Raw genomic sequence first — 19,782 nt, 5'->3', positions numbered from 1 at the left:
GTAAACGAAAAAGTTAGATAGATGAAACGTTTGGTGTTCTCCCACCGTCTTAAATGAATAAATTGCAAACTCATTTGGTTGGTTGTAAAAAGCTTGAAATTACGTGGATTGCAAAAAAGAAAATAGAAAAAAAACAGAAAATTAGAATGGAATTTCTTGCGAGGAGAGACGTGCTGACATGGCAAAATATATAGACCCTTAATGATTAACTACTTAATAAAATCGTTAATAAATATCAGCAAAAAATAATGTTTCAATTTTTCTAAAATTATCATAAATTTGTAGAAAATGTTCAAAAATATAAAAAATGTTGATTATAAAATAAAATAGTAAAACTAAACATAATAGAGTCTAATTAAACTATAAAGTTTATTAATTAAAATTTCCACTATAAAACTAATATTAAAAATTAACTTGCTTCTTGTTAAAATTAAAAAAAAAAGAGTAAAAATGATAAAATAATATTGATTAGTAATTTTTTTATCAATAAATTGTAATCATATAATAATTAAGATGAAAATAAATAGTAAAAAGTAAAAATTATAATTAAAGTACAAAAAATACTAAATATAAAAATAAAATTGAATAACAATAATAAAAGAAATAAGATTTGTTTCTCTTAACAAACATTAAAGCTAATAATTTTAAATTAAGTTGAATTTCGATATATGATTAACAAAATGTAAAAATAAAGTTAATGGAATAACCTTGAGAATCAATCATCCTTAATTAAATTAAATTAATTAACTAAGATTAATTAATTAGTTATTAGTTAACTTTGTGTATGCCTAACCTATACAAGTTATTTAAATAACTACTTTTATTTAGTTAACTTACTTTTATTAGTTAAAGTAGGAAATTATTAATTAAGTTTCTTAATTACAATAATTAACTTAACATATTTAGTTCACTTAGAAAGTGATTATATAATTAAAAATATTAACTAAATAATAAGATAATTATATAATTCGTTAAGTAATTCTAACTTAATTACTAAATAATTCATGTTTATTAATAAAACAATAAAAAAGTAAGAAAATTTTAGCTTAAAAATTAAATCTTATATTTTGATATCTATTTATTTTCACTTAAAAAATAAAATGATACTACAAATTTGTTAATAAAATTAAAAAAAATAACAAAATTATTAGTCTTAAACTTAATTATTATTAATTTAAAATCCTCTAATCTACTAAATAAAAATTTAGTAAAAGTTAAAACAATTTAATAAAAAAATAAAATATAATACAATTAGGAGAGTCGCAATGCTCCTTGGGGTGCAACTTGGGTGAGTTGGGTTGGATTGGGTTGAGGGTCAACCCAATCCCAACCTAACTCAGGGTTGAGCTTGAATGTACCAACCCAGGCCTAATTTGAGCTTAATCCAACATCTCGGGTAAGGCCTGTTGAGATTTGTAGCCCAATTTTTTGGGTAGAACAGATTGATAACATGTAGATATGTATATTATAAAATGTCGGGTGGGTTCAAATTGGGTTGGGTCGGTCGGGCCACCCAAGACCTCAATTCAAGCCCAACCTGAGTTTAGGTTTTAAGCTTGAGTTTTTTTGGCCCAAGACCAACTTGAAGTTCTAAAACTCAAGCCCAATCTATGCAAAAGCTTTGATTGAGTCGAGTAGGGCTCATCCAAGTTAAACTCTTATCTCCTTTTGCTTTAAATTCTTTTGACAAAGCCCATGCATTGCATGGGTCCACGCTAGTAAAGAATAGAACTATTAACACCTCCTCTGGTCCTCGGATCCCTCATTTTTCTACTCTTTAGACAAAAAAGATTTTGAATCCACTTTTTACGGTTAACACTATTAATTAACAACATTATGAACCCTAATGCTACTAAATACTAATCGAGGTTTAAAAAACCGACCTAAAATCGGAACCACTTGGTCCACCGGTTTTTGGGTTGAATGGTCCGACAATTCAATCCAAACAGTCAGTCTGTGATGTTTTTAAAATTTTAAAAAATAAAACTGACCTAGAAAACCATTGTTTGGATTGAACGGTTTAGCGGTACAACTGTCTGAATCAGTAGTTCGCTGATTAAATCAATGCTTTTGGGGGAAATTCTAAACCAGATGCAAAATGGAACTGAATAAGTGACCAGTTTCAGGCTCGAATGGTTTGACTGTTTGGGTTAGGTCTAAAGCCTGAGCCCGAACCAAGCCTGAGGTTAAGCCTGAACTATCCAACTTGAGCTGAGTCCATATTAAAATTTGATGCACTTAGATTGGCTTAGGTTGGTCAATCACATTACACTAAAAATTGATAGGTAGCATGATTTATTTAAAAAATTATGCACATATGTGCATACTAACTAAGTGATTGACTAACCTAACCAGCGTTTGCATCCTTAGGGTTTGGGCTGGACTTTGGTTGAGATAAGGTCACATCGGGTTCAGACTACCTAAGAATTAGACCCGAACCCTAGGGATGCAAATGGAACAGACCATGGTCCGATCCGAGCTCATATCCTATTTGGTCCAAATTTGGATCACCCCAGTTCGGATATTTGTATCGGATTGGATAATAGGATTCGATCAGAAATTGGATCACCCCTATCCGATCCGATATATATATATATGCTATATATTTATTTATTTATAAATATATTATTTATATTGTATTTTTGTAAAATTGTTATATTATTTATTTTTATAAAAACATGTATATATATGATGAAAATAATTAAAAAATACTTGTATTTTTTTGTTTTTCTTTATTTAAACCGATACATTTTACTTTTCTTTTAATAATTTACTAAGTTTTAAAGAAAAGAAATTGATCGGATCATATCCGAATATCCAAATTCTCAATCGGATTCGAATTCAGATCAATATCTATCAGATCCGATCATACCGATCGAATTTGGATATACCTTGATTCGAATGTAATCTGATTCATCTACACTCCTACCAAACCCAGCCTAAAAAAATAAAAAATCCAAACTTTTAGATCCAAACCAAGCCTGAGAACCGAAAATCTAAACCCAACTGAAGTCTGGGCTCAGATTGGGCCCGCCCAAGTTGAACCCTAGAAACTATAGCTGAAATTCAGTGGAAAGCCAGCTGAGCCAGATTATATAGTAGCTCCCACAATATTTTAAATTTTTAATATATGCAGTAAGTGCGAGGTCGTGCAAAGAATGTGGATAGAGTCATCAGTCATATGACTGCAGATCTCGAGACTCGATTAAATTAATAATAGAATCCTCTAGGGCTGCAAGTGGGTCAAATGGAATCGGATATAAGTAGTTTAATTCACTTAGTCTTATATTCTGTTTCCAATTGAATCATATTTGTTCATTTTTAATTTTTTTTTCAGTTTCAAATCGAAATCGGATTAAGCAGAAAATGATATCATACATTATTTATAGAATAAATTATATGAAACTTGAATGATTGATTCTTTAGTAAAAATGCAACATTTAAGGCTAAGTTTGGAAAGAGTATAAATATAAATATATATAGTGCAAATACAAGATTTATAATATAATTTCTAAGGTTTTGCACTTTACATATATTTATACTCTTTCCCAACTGAGCCTGTAAATCTATTCACTTAAATCGGACCGAATCACGAATTGGATAGGATGGATCAATATTCCACTCAATCATAAATGGATTGAATTGGGATCACCCCTAGATAGAAATAGAAGGAATTCGGATTTAGATAAAGAACTCCAGAACACACTTAAATGTTGGTTAGGTTTCTTTGAGAAAAATGCTGGTTAGGTTGATATATATGATGGCTATGTCCAGTAATTCACATGAATCTCATATGACCTGTTTGATTTACAAATCAGCCATCCTGATTTTTCTCATGAAAACTAACATTTATATGAGGTATTTTGTTTAGCAGTGGCAATTAAGTGGGTTGGGTTGGGTTTGGTTTGGGTTGAGTTTCAATCCAATTTATCTAACCTGCCAACCCATTAATGATCCAATTATATAAAATTAAATGAGTTGGGTTCAATCCAAACCTGCTTTAACCTAATTCAATCCGCCCAAACCCATTAATCTTATATTTATGTACTTAAAACAAAAAACTAACTCCCTCTTGATAAATAAGTTGGTCATAGCTTGGTGGTAATAGTAATTGCTATTTACACAAGTGTTGAAGGTTTAAATCACATTATGCATGCTATATTTACACAAGCGGCGAAGCCATTGACTATGTTCGGGTTTTGGGTTTGACCGAACCACTTAGGTTCAAGCCGGTCAAACCAACTTGAACTTTCTAATTGGATTGTCTTTGAGCTAATCACATCAAAAGTGGCTGAACCATTTAGATCCGAATCAATTCGGTTGGACCGGATCAGACCGGTTCAATCAATGGTGGATTGACTTGGATTGGCCCATATCAAGTTTATGCACGGGTTTTGGATTGAACCGACTGGCCCAAAGCGGGTCAAGAGAAGTAAAGCAAACCTGTTCGTATTCGGGGCCAGGTTAAACAGATACGAGTCGGATTGGACGATCCAAACCGGGCAAAGCAAGCGAGGCAAATTTTGGGTTGAACCGGACCGAACCATCCCGCTCATCATCGTTCCAGATTTGGGTCGACTTGAATTGGTCTACCCTGGGCCGATCAAGTTTGGTTTGGACTGACCGACCCAAACAAACCAAACCGAGGTAATCGGGTCTATTCATATTTAGACCAAGTCAAGCTGGTCCAGACTTAGGTCAAGTTGATTTGGATTTATGTCGATTTGGGTGAAGTGTGTTGATTTGAGACAAATAATTATAGTCAATAATTAATGGAAAATTAATGCATTAATTATAAATTATTTCATTCAAACGAAGAAAATTTAAAAAAATGGCTAAGGAATTAATATTTATATCTTTAGTGGTTAACCCAATGGTTACCCACAACCCAACCCATTTAAATTGACCCAATGGGTGATCAACCCATTTCCAACCTGCCAAATAAATGGGTGGGTTGGGTGGGTTCAATGGGTTGGGTCAAAAATTGCCACCCCTAATTTTGTTTATTAACACTCTTTCTTGCTTTGCTTGCTTGGATGGACCAATGATTGCCATATGAGGAAAAATGTTAGACATAATTAAGAGAACAAAAACCTACTCAGGGATCTCACCTGACAGCTTAAGCTATTAGGGTACCCTTCGTTTTTTGGAAAATTACTTACCTAGGCAAGTGCACTTACCTATGTAAGTGCAACAATGACTATTTTTACTCATAAAATATCATTATTAGAAGGAACAATTTTGTCCTATAACATTTTGATAAATTTTTCCTCTAAGCAGGAAATTTATTTATCTATTTGGGATATGGGATTATTGGTCAATGGTAATCACTTTCCCATTGACCAATTCCCCCCACCATTTATTGAAAAATGAATGGGGCCAAGGTTGATCAAGTGGCATGGTATCAAAACTTGTTTTTTGATCAAGTGATATAATATTTAATCCCCATCGCCTCCATTATAATTAATTAAGTTTTAACACAAGGTACAAGTAGGCCTATGCTTGTCTACCCTTCAAGTCTAATGGGATTTTGTGTGAAGATGTGTTAGAGAATAAAAACCTATTCATGGTCATGGACCTCACCTAACAGCTTAAGCTATTATATTGAATGGTTCCTTGAGAGCTACAAGGTATTGTATTTGGAATCCTTTTCATGTAGGTGGAAATAATAGAAAATAAGCATGAATGTAAAATAATAGAGATTTAAGTGTGGAATGATTTTTAGGTAAATCTTGTGACTGGATCTACCCATGTAATGGATGATTCTTGTAAGTAGGCTTGTCTTTGCTATCATTGCTATTTCCACCTGACATTTTGGGTTGATCAATACAAATTTACTTACAAGATACAACTGTTATTTGAAGATGTTTATATTTGAAACAACACACCTTAAAAATGCATATGTGGGAGGCTCTTTCGACATTTCTGGAAGAAACAGCAATGACAACAATTATTCTAGCTCAAGGGATATTCATATATGATGTGACAATACGTTCCTCACCAATTTGTATTGATCAACCCAAAATGTTTAGACTTGCAACGCATATGCAAATATGTAGAGCACATAAATGCATTATTTCTGGTTCATGAATGCAATTTAGGTTCACTGATTTTGTATTCTTGTTTGTTTCAATTGATGCATATGTATACAAATTTGGTGTTTGGTATACTGCAATGTGAGCAAACGAACGGATAGGAACCTTGACTAAACCTGAACAAAAAAAAAAAAAAAAAACCCTTATCTAAAATACATGAATAATTGCAAATGGTTTGGGCAGATGTTTAAATTCCAGATAAAGAAAAACGAGGGAAATGGACTGCCAATGCAACCATTTTGGGTTCCGGGTTGAGAAATAATGAGAGGATGTATGGATGTATGGAGGTCAAATTTGGGAGTAGTGAATGGTCGATCTGTAGAAGATGGACTGTGCCTCTACTGGTGAGTACAATGAAACAGACGAGAGATTTGCAAAAGTAAAGGAGTAATACCACATCAGATGAGCGGAGGAGATCTGCAAAAGCAAGCGGTTCAAAAATATTGATGGTCGGTCATGGATGGCGATGACCATGCAGTGGTCAGAGATGAAGACGAGAAATTACCGTTGGTGGAACCCTGAGCGGCGTCTATCCTCTTGCTCAATTGAGAAATCAATAAACCTGTTTACCTTGATTTTCAAAGAGCATAACTTTGTATCCGAAAAATGGATACAGAAATGCACTCTCTTCATGGTACAAAGCTGCAGAAAATCCATTTTTGCTTTCTGAATAGATGCATTTGTGTATGGTAAACAAACTCTCACAAATCCGAATCGGAGTACATAAATGCCCTGATTCGGTGTTTGCATCGCAAACAAATGGAGCCTTAGGCTCAATTTGATAGGGATACAAATATAAATATGTAGAGTACAAAATCTTGTTATTTATATTATTTTTTATGTATTTGCAATGATACTAAATACAACTTAAATTTTCATGTAAGACTATTTTTATATGTAAACAAATTGATGCAAATAAATCCTGAATGGTAATCTCCTACATTCATGAGACAAGTAGCTTTATTTTTTATTATGAGAAAGGATGAAAAACAAGAAACAGTTCAGCCTAGAAGAGGCTTGTCCATAGAGTTGCCTAAATGGCTGTTCGATTATTAGAATTTAGTTCTCTGGATCTTTGCCGGGAAAATTTTAAAATTGAAAAGCTTTTCATAGGCTCACTTTGATAAGAGTACAAATACAAATATGTACAACACAAATACATACAAAATAATACAAAATATATAGTTTTACACTACATATTTGTATTTGTACTTCCAAACTGAACTATAGGCTCCGTTTGTTTGCAGCATAAATTTCTTTTGAATTGGTGTAAATACACGAGTGCAAAGTCGTCGAATGTAAATCCTGAATACTTTTGCTTCGGATTCAACTGTCTTTTTTTGTGAGAAATAAAATGTAGAAGGGTTATTAGGTTATTAGGTTAGGAGGTGAGGTAGGAATTCAGATTTTTGGAATTCAAAATTTGCACTACCAGAGGGTGCAATGAGTAAAAACTAGAAAGTATAAATTTTGTATCAGATAGAGTACAAATCATAATTACAAACAAACAGATGCAAAATTTAACAGGTGGAAAACTTGTATCCGGTGCAGATTCGCACTCAAACAGAGCCATATGATCTAATTACAGCCATGCTATTACTTGAGCGCTTTGTTTTTTTTTTTTTTTTTTTTGATAAAAATAGAGGTGGGAGAGGCCGCCAATAACACACCATCACAAATTTTAACATATTGAACTATAGCATGGGAAACAGAAGTTCTAGACTTCTAGATCCATATACAAACTTAACTAAAGATAACTGTTTCACTATTGCTTGAGCTTGATCCAGTAACTCTTTTAGTTGATCTTCTAAAAGAGTTTCTAGGTGTTGAGGCTTGAGATTAAGTTGTTTTGCAATATTTTAATGGGAAAAATAAATGACTGAAGGAAGAAAAAGAGTGACATTGGTAGGTATGCTCGGATGCACATGCACCTTTCAAACCCTAGAAAAGCCCTGAGTTGGGCCAGCAAATTTGAGAATTCAGTTTAAGCCCAAAAAATTCATGTTCCCATGTCTTTCACTCTCTGCTTACCTCTCTAACCTGGCTTCCTAATGGAATTGGTTCTCCTTGAGAATTTGAGGCAAATAATAAGTTTGAAACATTTTCTTGCCAGCATGAAGAACATAATTACACACTTTATTTCATCAATTATTCTTGCTATGTTCTTATCACACTTTGAAGCAAATAATGAGTTCCCTACCAACATGAACAGAATTATTACAATCTCTTTATGAAATGCAGAAACAGAAAAATCTAAACTAGGGAACAGTGACGAGTTTACTCAATTTCCTGGCCAGATCTTTGTAATAAAACAACTGCAAGAGTCACTGCTGAAGCGTAGACTGAAGTAGGAACCCTTTGCACCACCCTCCCAACACCTGGGACACCCTCAGTTGCCCTCTTCGTCATCAATGCTACTGCTGGTGCTACAAGAAAGGCAATGATCAAATTCTGATTAATCACATTAACCGTGTCTTTAGTCAATTTCTGAATAAAGCCAGCAAATTCTTCCCTATCAAGTTCCCCATCAAGGTTGAGATCATATGTCTGCACAAAAATCAGTTACAATTAAGTTTTAAAGTTTTTAAATACCAAGGCTTCAATTGATTGCAAGTAAAATAAAGGAAAATGGCTATGGAAAATAAGTACTTTCCAAAAAAAGAAGAAATAGAGGAAATTGGCAAAAGCGACACTCCTAATTTCCACACATCTTTTTCAAACGTATATTTCACAACCAAACAGGATTAATTTTTTGATGAATTGAGCACCTTAAACCATTCAGGGTTAATTTCCAAGTAAAACTATAACACCAGGAAAATCACAAAAGTGATGTTTTCCTACTGAATATCATTTTCCAAGGAAATCATTTGTTTTCCCTTGTTTTACATGCAATAGAATGCAAGCTAAAAATAATATCCTTGTTTTTTTCCACTTTTAGAACCATGCATGTTAGCGAGGGCAACTCTTCCTGTTTGTAGACACTGGAATGGCATGAAATGGGATGAAATGAGATGCACTATTTAATGCAACTTCATAGCAAAGGACTAAGGCCAAGACCTGACCAAATTAGATCTAATCATTTGATGCATCACATTCATTTGAACGTTTGAAACAAGTAGTTGCACATAGACGAGAATTCGCTATACTCTAAAAAGTAAGAATCATCTGACAATTCTTCGAATAAAATATCTCCAAATAAGATGTGTCAATGGCAAGATACTGATCCTATCCTACCATTCATGCATCATTACTTATGATACAACAATATGGATAAAGAACTTATTCTCACCCTCCTGTTTAATCCACACAGATGAGGAAAATAGTCCCTCTTAATTGAACCACCAGCTCAGTCATGAAAATGAAACTAGCCTCTGAGAAGCTCTTTATATATGCCACCGACATATGCACAAGGACAGTAAATTTCAAGGAAAAAACCTCTGCTCATGGAATCTCAAATAGGATATATGCATGAGGTATCCAAACCAACTTAATAACACTTATATAACAAAAGCAAACTGACCAGTGATCAGATGTCCCCAATATTGGGATAAGTGTTCTTGGCAACCCAGGCCTTAATAGTGTGGGAAAAATGTTATGGACGCATTCGTGGGGAAGAAGTACCGCCGCCGGCAGCAGAAGTAATGTGGGACCCTCATCAGATTATCTAGCTAGCCACAGTTCATCTTACCTTATCTTTATCTTATCTGCTTTCTTACTCTTATCTTATCTGTTCCAATAAGGATTAGTATAGAGTCTGATTTATCTTAGGGAGTTTTTATCCTTCTTGGGTAGGGAGTCTTATCTAGGAGTCTTATCTATCTTATCTGTAAGCAGTTTAGTTAGTCTTATCTAGGAGTCTTATCTATCTTATCTGTAAGCAGTTTAGTTATCAAGGAGTCTTCCTACAAGGAGGATTCTTACCTCTTGTAATCTCCTATTTAAGGAGCTGAAATTATTGAATAAAGATATCAAATTTCCAGTCAAGAAGGAGAATAAAAGGAGAGTTCGGTGATCTCTTGGACAAATCACCCTCTAGGACGCCAAGATAGGTTCAGCTAGGTGTTAGACAGTTTATGTATGCCCTTAGCTTCAATCTAATTTGATGTACTTTTGTTATTTAGTGGAAATAAATAAAGTGCATGTTTGATTCATGTTGTTTGGTTTAATTCTGTGTAGAACCCTAAAACTGGACATTTGTAGAGACTCATGTTAGTTTTAAATGTTCACAGCCGTTGGATAAGTCTGGGGAGATTTATCCTGCCAAGGCTGATGCTGGTGTGCCACCAAGTGTTGGGATGACCTGTCTCAGCCATCAGGGTAAGACCCGAGGCACATGCAGTATGGGATTACTTGAATCCTTGAACCGGACCAGATTTCCAGTCTTGCCCTGGACCTTGGAGATAGATGGGCAAAACTGGAAAGTTACACCTGACCCCTAGACTCGATTATGACACTTCACTAGGTGCTGGATCAGGCTGCCTTTGATATGCCAATCAGTGAGATCCTTAGTGGGGATCAAAACCTGGGTATGTTGGGGCAGTTTGAGAATTCATCTGAGTGGGTGGTCATAGTGACAGAATCAGCCACTTTGTTGGACAAAGGGTAATGATCGGAAATGCACTCTCTCTGATGGAAACCAAACTTCCGGCAGTTGATTTCAATCGTTGGAATTTTGTTTTGCAAAATTAATATATTTACATATATATGTACGGTTTCAAAATGTTTGCAAATGGTTTTAATTCCCGGGATCCATGTGAGAGGAGAGTGCGGCACTGTTCCTTGCAGCCGAGGGAGAGGTCCTCTCTTGTTGGGCAGTGCTTGATCATTAAAGGCTGAGAGGTTAAGTGTAAGACCATTTAGGATAATACCTGATGGGCTAATCTTGCACCTGCCCACAGTCCCTGGGTTTTTATAAGATGGCTTGGCCCAGGGACCACTTAATGTAAGTGTTGGGCCCATAGGGTCCATACGATGGACTCAAGGGGTTCATTGAGTTTTTCAGTGAATTCGGCTGGGCCTTGTATTAAAGGCTAGGCCGAACCCATGTGGCTGGTGTGTAGATCAATGCTTGGGTCCCACGCCATACAAAGAAGCCCAACTGGGCAGCAGATTGGAAGCTAATTAAACACTGAACACTTAATGGGCCAAAAGCCCATTTCGAGGTGGGCTGATATGATCACCCATCCAGGGGGCGAATTTTAGATTGAAGTTAGTAAAAGGATTGGGCTCTTAGCTCTATCCACTCTTAGAGACCAAATTCAAATCAGATTTGAATCTGGTAACCTCCTGATAAGATCAGGAGTAAGCTAACTCTATCTGGGAAAGGGATTAAGATCATCCCCTATCCAAATACTGATTTGGATAACTCCTAAGGAGGAGATTTCTTAATCAAGAAGAAAGGAGGAGATTTCGAACCAACTAAGAGGAAGAAATATCAGATTTCGAACCAAGCAAGATCGCAAGAAGGGTTCCTGCGATTTGAGATTAGATCTCATACTCTCCAGAAAAGAAAAACAGTTCAGCCTTTTTCGTTTTCTGGAGATCTCCTCCTGCCGCCGCCATCTGCAATATTGCAAGATTCGATCTTTGCAGAAAAGAAAGTCAAGAAACTAGTTCTTGACATCAGTCTTGCAAGAAAGACTGAAAGAATTCAGTGTTTAGTACATCCAGGGGATTCTTGTGAAGGATTCAGTGTGTAGGACGCACCCTGCTGGTTCTGTTCCATCCACAACTGTGTCATCTTCAGCAGGGACAGATCTTAGAGCATTCTTTGGGCGTGAACACCAACTTTGGGAGATACTGCTTCTCCGGATCAGGTATAATCCTCCCATTTATCTTTTGGTACAGATCTGGTTTGATTAGGGTTCAAGTAGATCCTTGAATATTGTATTCTAAATTTAGGGAATATGATTCCCAGTTGGGAGAAGGTAGGAAATTTTTGAAATTCGCCCACCCATTCCGCAACCTTTATGGCGTCCATTAGATGGATCCTACCATTCTTTCACTAGGAAGGGGAGGAACAAGGGAAAACAGGAGCTTTTCCCCGTGGACCAACCCGTGACGAGATCCTATTCCCGGGCCCATAACAATTTGGTATCAAAGCCTACCGTCATGGGAGATCTGGAGCAGCTATCATCTAGGGTCCACGAACTGGAGCATAGGCTCGTGGAAACCAGCGTGGAGGTTCGTGAGGTCAAAGACGATGTCCGGGAGCTGCGACGCTTGCTGGAATCGTATTTCCCTAACAAGGAGAGGAATCCAGAAGGGGTTATAACCACAAACAGCCGCCGACCAGACGACGGAGTCGTCCGGCGAACAGCAGGTCATCCCCCCGGTAGTCGCGGTCGTTCCCAAGTACAACAGGCTAGAGTTCCCTTCATACAGCGGCGCCGGAGATCCTTTGGGATGGCTGTACAGATGCGAGCAGTTCTTCCGCAACCAATGGACAGGGGACAGCGACAAGGTAAGCTTGGCCGCATTCCACACGACGGAGGAGGCGCAGCTCTGGTTTTATAAATTGGAGCAGGAGGAACCCGGGCTCAGTTGGACCCAATTCAAATCCTACTGCCTCCTCAGGTTTGGGCCCCCATTGACGAGCAACCCGTTGGGTGAACTGATCAACCTCAAACAGACGGGAACGATGGCTGAATACCAGCGCCAATTCCAGACCCTCCTTGCCAGAGCAGCTTCAGTACAACCGGACTAGCAGGTAGACATATTCACCGCAGGGTTAGCAGAACCCTTGAGGGTGGATGTGGAGATGCAACACCCCCCCAACCTGGTTACAGCCATGAATCTAGCTCGCGCCTTCGAACGAAAGATGCAGCTCAGCCGCGGAACCTTCAGTATGGGGCAGCCTCCAACCGCATGAGCATCCCCAGAACCACTCGAAATGGCTCCATCTTCAACAGCCAGCCAAGAACGGAAACCACAGACGAGCCACAATTCCAGATCAACATCCAGTGAGGGGAGCAGCGTTGTTGCACCCCCTATTAAGCACTTGTCCAGGGCTGAGATGGCGGAACGCAGGGCGAGGGGACAATGTTTTAATTGTGATGAACTCTACCCAGCAAGGCACAAGTGCAAGAGACTTTTCTGCCTCCTGGTGGAACAAGAGGACGATGAGGATGAACCCCCTTCATTGGAACCCGATCCAGGAGGGCTAAATCATTCCACCTATCCTGGATTCCCTTGACTGAACTCCAAGACACATATCCAGATTTCGAGCTTGAGGACAAGCTCGTAGTCCAAGAGGGGAGTAATGTTATGGACGCATTCGTGGGGAAGAAGTACCGCCGCCGGCAGCAGCAGTAACGTGGGACCCTCATCAGATTATCTAGCTAGCCATAGTTCATCTTACCTTATCTTTATCTTATCTGCTTTCTTACTCTTATCTTATCTGTTCCAATAAGGATTAGTATAGAGTCTGATTTATCTTAGGGAATTTTTATCCTTCTTGAGTAGGGAGTCTTATCTAGGAGTCTTATCTATCTTATCTGTAAGCAGTTTAGTTATCAAGGAGTCTTCCTACAAGGAGGACTCTTACCTCTTGTAATCTCCTATTTAAGGAGCTGAAATTATTGAATAAAGATATCAAATTTCCAGTCAAGAAAGAGAGTAAAAGGAGAATTCGGTGATCTCTTGGACAAATCACCCTCTAGGACGCCAAGATAGGTTCAGCTAGGAAGGGGAGGAACAAGGGAAAACAGGAGCTTTTCCCCGTGGACCGACCCGTGACGAGATCCTATTCCCGGGCCCATAACAAAAAATGGCATAGCTGGACAAGGTGTTAGATACGGAATTTACACCAAAAATCAAAGTACACAATATAGCACCCTTGTACAGGTATCTGGGTATCAGTGGTGGGAAGAGATTTTAGGAGCCAGAAGGAATGGTCATTTTGAGTGCTATTGAACAGGGGAACTTGTTAAGAGCTGAAATCCCTTGTGTACTGCAAGGCATGAAAATTGGTTTCTCCTTGGGCCTAGGTCAGCTACTTATAGAGGGAAACTATGAAGTCATTATGGAATGGATGGGTTCCAAATCTGGTGGGTTGACTCTTTGACATTAAATTAGAACTGCAGGGGCTTTGCCTTCTAGGATGAGTGTTGAGTCACTTATATAGGTCCCCTACATCAGACAATGGTCTTGTAGATTCATTAGCCAGAGTGCAAGGTCATCATTTGTATTGGAAAATGTGGGCCCAGGGGGTTTAAGTATGTTTTATCCGTTATACCCTTGTAGTTATTGTATGTCAATCCTAGTATCATTGTCTCCCTCTTCTACATAGTTCCTGGAAATAGGGGTTCCCCTTTGTACTTTTTTTCTGGATCAATTATTTGAAAAAAAAGACTCAGATAATTGTTACTGATCCAGAAAAAAAGAATGTCCAAAGTGAGTTTTTACAAGGAGACTCCACCAAGGAAGATTAGATGTGATATCCTCCATCTCTAGAGGATCCAACTGCTTGTTCCCTCCTGGATCCCTACAATAAAACCATTTTTGCAAAGCTCTCCATCCTAATGACCAACTTTAGTTCTCTTGGAGACTCCTTTTTACAAAGAGAAGCAATATTCAAAGTATAGACATGAGAGGAGGTAAATCAATTGAGTTCTCTGTTGCTTTTGTAATTGATTTTTCATGTGCTTATGCAATATCAACAAAACAGCACTAACACTAGGGATGACCATAGGCTGGGCCTGGGTCAGGTTTTTACAGGGTAATAACAGCATTTAGGGCTGCCTGGGTTGGACATCCAGGATTTCTTGTATAAATTAATAGAACTATATTTTTGAAAATAATATGTCAATTTAATTTATAATAAAAAGTACATAACATATATATAAAAAACTATCATACATATATCATTAATATATACCATATACGTTATATATGATTTATACATACATATCATAACTTCTGGGCCAGGGCAGGCCTACAAGAAAAAATTGAGTATAGTCTTGTTTGATCTTTCATGGTAAAAGCATGATAGGAATTATTCAACATCTTAAAGAGATTTGGACAATCAATTCCCTAGTCCCGACATCATTTCAGTTAGAACTCAAACATAAAGTGTTTTTTGGATATCTTTTGAAGGGCTACAAAACCCGTGGTAGCCCATCCCCCAACCCATAACCCCCCAGCCCCAACCCAGGTGCAGGCAGGATTTGATCCCAAGTCTCCACTACAACCAGCAGGAGACCTTACCAACCCGCTGGGAAAGTAAATAATAAAGTTGATGACCTAGATGTCAGGTATGGGCAAGTAAATAATAACTAACTAATGGATATCAACTAATTATTAAAATTTGAAAGAGTAACGCATCTGATAATATGAATACAGAAATCTGGGAAATGATGACTAATACCTTTTAACAGAGCTACTGAAGCATTACTGTGAATAAGATATTAATAATAAATTCATAAATATCTCCGTATATTTATAAAAGCATTGTCTGCACAACATTCAATTTCTGTTTTCCAAAATAAGTAAATACAATGCTTGGGGAAATTGTTCTGAATTGTCCAAGTCAACTTGCATTTATTGAGAAGTAGGTACTTGGTTGAGTCACTACAGTATCAAGACTTTGAGCCAAACATCTTCCAACATTATATGTTGCATGACAATACAAATATGATTACATAAACAATGTCTGAATATAGGTGAACTATATAATTTAAATGAAGTTTGTAAATTTCTAATGATAAAATTGGCAGGAAAGCATTGTATTTGGTGAATCAGCATAGCTTTCATCTAATGTAAATCATCCTTCAAAACAAATTCTTTAGTTATTGTTACAAAATGAGCCTATGGTCAACAAAATATACTAATAGAACACGATATCCTTAGCTAGTACAGTTAAATAAATAAAGGGATCTGTTAAAGGTTTCTTGAGTATGTGAGAGTACACTAGATTACCATCATCATAGTTCTGATATCAACTTTAGAAGGTGGATCAATGTGGGGACCAGCCAAATGCTTGTTAATGTCACTGCAACAAAATAAACATTTCTCGGTAAGTATTACAGTACCTGAGATAACAAACCAAATGACAATTTTCCTTAAAATGGCTTACTTGTAAACAAGAAGGATTGCAATATACAGGTCTTCAAATGTCAAATTAGCCTTTCCTGACTCATTTTTGAATCGATCAAAAACCCTATCGGATATCTTTTTGAGTTGCTTTTTCCTCCATTCCTTACCTGTTCGAACAGTATGAAAGTAATCAGCTATGAAAAGATGAGATTACATGGATCAATAAAATAACATAGTGGGTATCTTTTCTTTGGTGTGTGTGCCCCAATTATGTTCTAATACTTAGAGGCTTAATATTAAAGGTGTAGAAATTATTTTGATTTAGGGAAAACAAATATTCAATTTGGGTTTAACTACTAATGTTATCGCATTTTGAAGTACATAATGTATTTTCTAATGCACTAGATGCATGCTAACTTATCAGAGGCATCATAACCGACAATCAAGGTCTTACCAATGTCCAAGTATAACTATTATGTGGACATGACACAACATGCAACAAGCACATGAGTATTAAACAAATAAATCAACAAAAGAAAACTGGAAATTATTTTTGATGGATAGAAACTAAAAGTTATAATAGATTGCAAAAAAAAAATACAAATACGGAAATAAATAGAAAAATTATCCAGATCAGGAATAGGTTGACATAGTTCTGCCTAAAATTCTATATAAGGAACTAGAAATTTACCAATTAAATAGAGAGGAAAGTTGGCATAAACATGCACCAAATGTGATTATGCAGAGATCACTAACCACACCTAGCTAATGCTTTTCAACAATTTGTGTTGGACCATCATATGGCAGTTAAGGCTGCAATATGGGCAGGCTCAGGTTGAGTGTTTGCTAAAATTTGAATGGGCCCAATGCTGTGTAAATTCAAGTCAGGTACCTGACCTGCATACCTATTGGCATTTCAATATTATCTTCATTTAATTTTTGTCCACACTTTGAAGAAAAATCATATCCCCTAGTCTATAAAACAACTTGACTAGATTTTCTCATGCCTGTAACATTGATCGAAACATTTACCACCACTTCAGCCTCACTTAATTGCAACTGATTAGATGCTCCCGAAGATCTAAAAAACGCCATTACCCAATGTTGGTCCAAGCTATCAGAGGTCTTGGGAGGGGTGGAATGGATATGGACCTATCCTTTGGCATTTTTCTTCTTTTCTTGCACAAAGTGGCTACTCTCATACTTGAACCTGCACTCTTGCGCTTGTCAGGCTGAGATATATAAAACTAATTTTAGGCCATCAAGATCTCTCATATGAGATCTGATGAGGGATGATTTGGCCCTCTAGTGACATCACACTACATGGCATTCCAGAACCGTTGCATGACACCTCAGCACCATGTAGGCAATGACTTCACCTTTATCAGAGTGGAGTCTACCTCGAATACACCTCAGACACACCTCGCACACCTTAAGTATCCTGACACCACCTCAGCAGGCCGACTTGCGGACACCTTGATAGGATTAGGTTGGCAACCTCAGAACTAAGGCAGGGGCCATGACATGAGGGGCGACCTCTCGCCACCAACCCAATTGAGGCCCGGTTGGCGACTTACATGGCATGGTGACGGAGCTGATTCCCGCCCCGCCCGCTTCGGAGGCAACCGGATAAGCTCTACCGCTTTATGCAGAAGTCATCTCTGAATGTGAAACCAAGGTTCTACCGGCGTATTGGGCAGTATCGGTATTGTTTTTTTTTTATTTTTTTGTACTTTTTTTTCAAATCCGGTTCAGGGGGGCTGGTTTAAGGTTCCTCCACCCCCTGAACCGGTCAAAACCCCGATACACCCTCTGTAGGGGCATATCGAGGTTCTCCCGATACGGGCTGATATGTAACGATTTTTTGAACCTTGTGTGAAACTACCTCTGAGCGAGGCGGATCGATAAGCTGCATCCTCCGAGAGATCTCAGACGCGCTATGTGAAGTCTACGGCAACCTGCGCCTATATAAAGGCGCCCCATTGATTAGAGAAGGTACGTGCGATTTAGCTCTCACAATTCTCTAGTTCTCTGAAAGCTCCTCGTTAACTTAAGCATCGGAGTGCCCACCCTGGGTACTTTGACTGTCTTCTTGCAGCTCAGCTAGCTGACCTCGTTAAACAAGCCCGAGCTGTGCTCTAGTAGGGAGCACCAAATCTTGCACCATCAAGATCCATAGAATCATGGGTCTTGACCACTGTTTATAGAACAAATGTCCAAGTCTACAAATATCAATCAGAGATGCTATTCTTATCTTTGTTCAGAACTCAGACTCCATATTTATCTATTTAGGTTTATAAGTAGAGAGAGATCAAAGGAGAATATAGGCCTGGGAAGTGAGCCAATATTACAAAGTATTTTACAAGAAAAAAGGATTAAATATTTCGAAATTTGCAACAGAATATGTTAGAAAAAGTCGAAAATAGTTGTATGCTTTTAATCATTCCCACACATTTGGACTTCAACTTCTGAAACAAAAGAACCACTAAATCCAATAAAAGCAGTCAGACAACCTCCAGAAAAACAAAAATTATCATAGCAAGTAAAATCCAGAATCAGAGAAAAAAAGGCGAGGAATCTGAGAAAAAAAATCTAAGTGTTCATTTTTTTTGTTCCATAAAGTGGCGGTCAAAGAAAAAGGATTCTATCTGTGTTTGGTTTGAAGGAAAAAGTAGGGAAAGGAAGGGAAAGGGTTCCCTGCCTTGTATAGGGTTCCCTGCCTTTCCCTTCCTTTCCCTACCTTTTCCTTCAAACCAAACAGAGCCTTAAATCACAGTATCACATAACTCGCAGAATCTAATTCCAATACCAACTTTATTGAAAAAAAAAAAATCAGAAAAAAGCCCTCTCCACCCCCAACCACCGGCGCCGAAAGAGAAGAACTACATATCCCAAAGTTATTATTGCATTCGGAATCAGCAAGCACTGGCAAACGAATGTTTTAGATTCAGAATTAGTGGAACCAAAAAAAGCAGAACAACGAAATCGCTCAACGTGAATCCTTTCAGAGGAGATCAGCAAGAATAGAAAGTCTACCAACAGTTTCACAGAGTGCTACAGAACTTGAAACTATAGTAGAGAATACAAACAAAAGTTTGAAACTTACCTTGAATTCCTTCTTGAATGGTACCGAAGACCTGTCCCATTGGCGTCAGATAAAGGGCGAACCAGCTGAATACAAACCCGTGAACGTGTTCAACCTGCGAATTGCGAAACTCGAAACCCTCGAAACCGAATTGAAGAAGACGAAGAATGAATCAATGAAAAATCACAAGAATGATAACTAACCCTTGCAAGCTTCGAACTCTCAGCTAGAAGCTGCAACCTGCTAGTGGTGGAGTGTGATTCGTCGGGTATTTCGAGTAAGCTATTTTCTGATACTCTGACACGTGGGTTTTCAGATTTTTTTAACCGTTCGTGACGAACACTTAGCTGACTATGTACCGTTGACCAATCGGGAAGAGAAAAATATCTGAATTATAAGTCGAATCCAGCGGATTTTAAGCCTTCAATTGATCAATTCCACGTTTTTGCATAGTTGCAGAGGAACCGAAATTAAATTCCGATTCCATTCCCATTTCCCACACCCACGGTTCAAACTTCCAACCCCAACCCTCGAGGCTTGTAACTACCGGGGTTGCTCTTGCTCATG

The 19,782-nt window shown here is 37.6% G+C and overlaps 1 protein-coding gene across 1 annotated transcript; it reads right to left on the bottom strand.

The window, feature by feature from the left end:
* Positions 1–8,169: 8,169 nt before the first annotated feature.
* Positions 8,170–19,782, bottom strand: LOC104586857 (Calcium-binding EF hand family protein). The gene is made up of 5 exons (XM_010244225.3): positions 19,419–19,782; positions 19,237–19,330; positions 16,171–16,297; positions 16,014–16,086; positions 8,170–8,642 (listed from the first exon to the last, which is right to left on the bottom strand). Exons 2-5 carry the CDS (start codon positions 19,274–19,276, stop codon positions 8,373–8,375), a joined length of 510 nt encoding a protein of 169 aa, XP_010242527.1. The 5' UTR covers positions 19,277–19,330; positions 19,419–19,782; the 3' UTR covers positions 8,170–8,372.

Source organism: Nelumbo nucifera, chromosome 3 (genome assembly GCF_055504915.1).
Source record: "Nelumbo nucifera cultivar China Antique chromosome 3, China Antique-T2T, whole genome shotgun sequence".
Classification (NCBI taxonomy): Eukaryota; Viridiplantae; Streptophyta; class Magnoliopsida; order Proteales; family Nelumbonaceae; genus Nelumbo; species Nelumbo nucifera.
This window is presented reverse-complemented; position numbering and strand designations above follow the sequence as displayed.

Excerpts from the sequence above, each read along its gene's own strand:
- LOC104586857 (XM_010244225.3), bottom strand. The coding sequence starts at position 19,276 with ATGGGACAGGTCTTCGGTACCATTCAAGAAGGAATTCAAG. Across the intron at positions 16,298-19,236 it reads CATTCAAGAAGGAATTCAAG|GTAAGGAATGGAGGAAAAAG; the intron begins GTAAGTTTCAAA and ends CTGTTCGAACAG. Across the intron at positions 16,087-16,170 it reads GCAATCCTTCTTGTTTACAA|TGACATTAACAAGCATTTGG; the intron begins GTAAGCCATTTT and ends ATTTTGTTGCAG.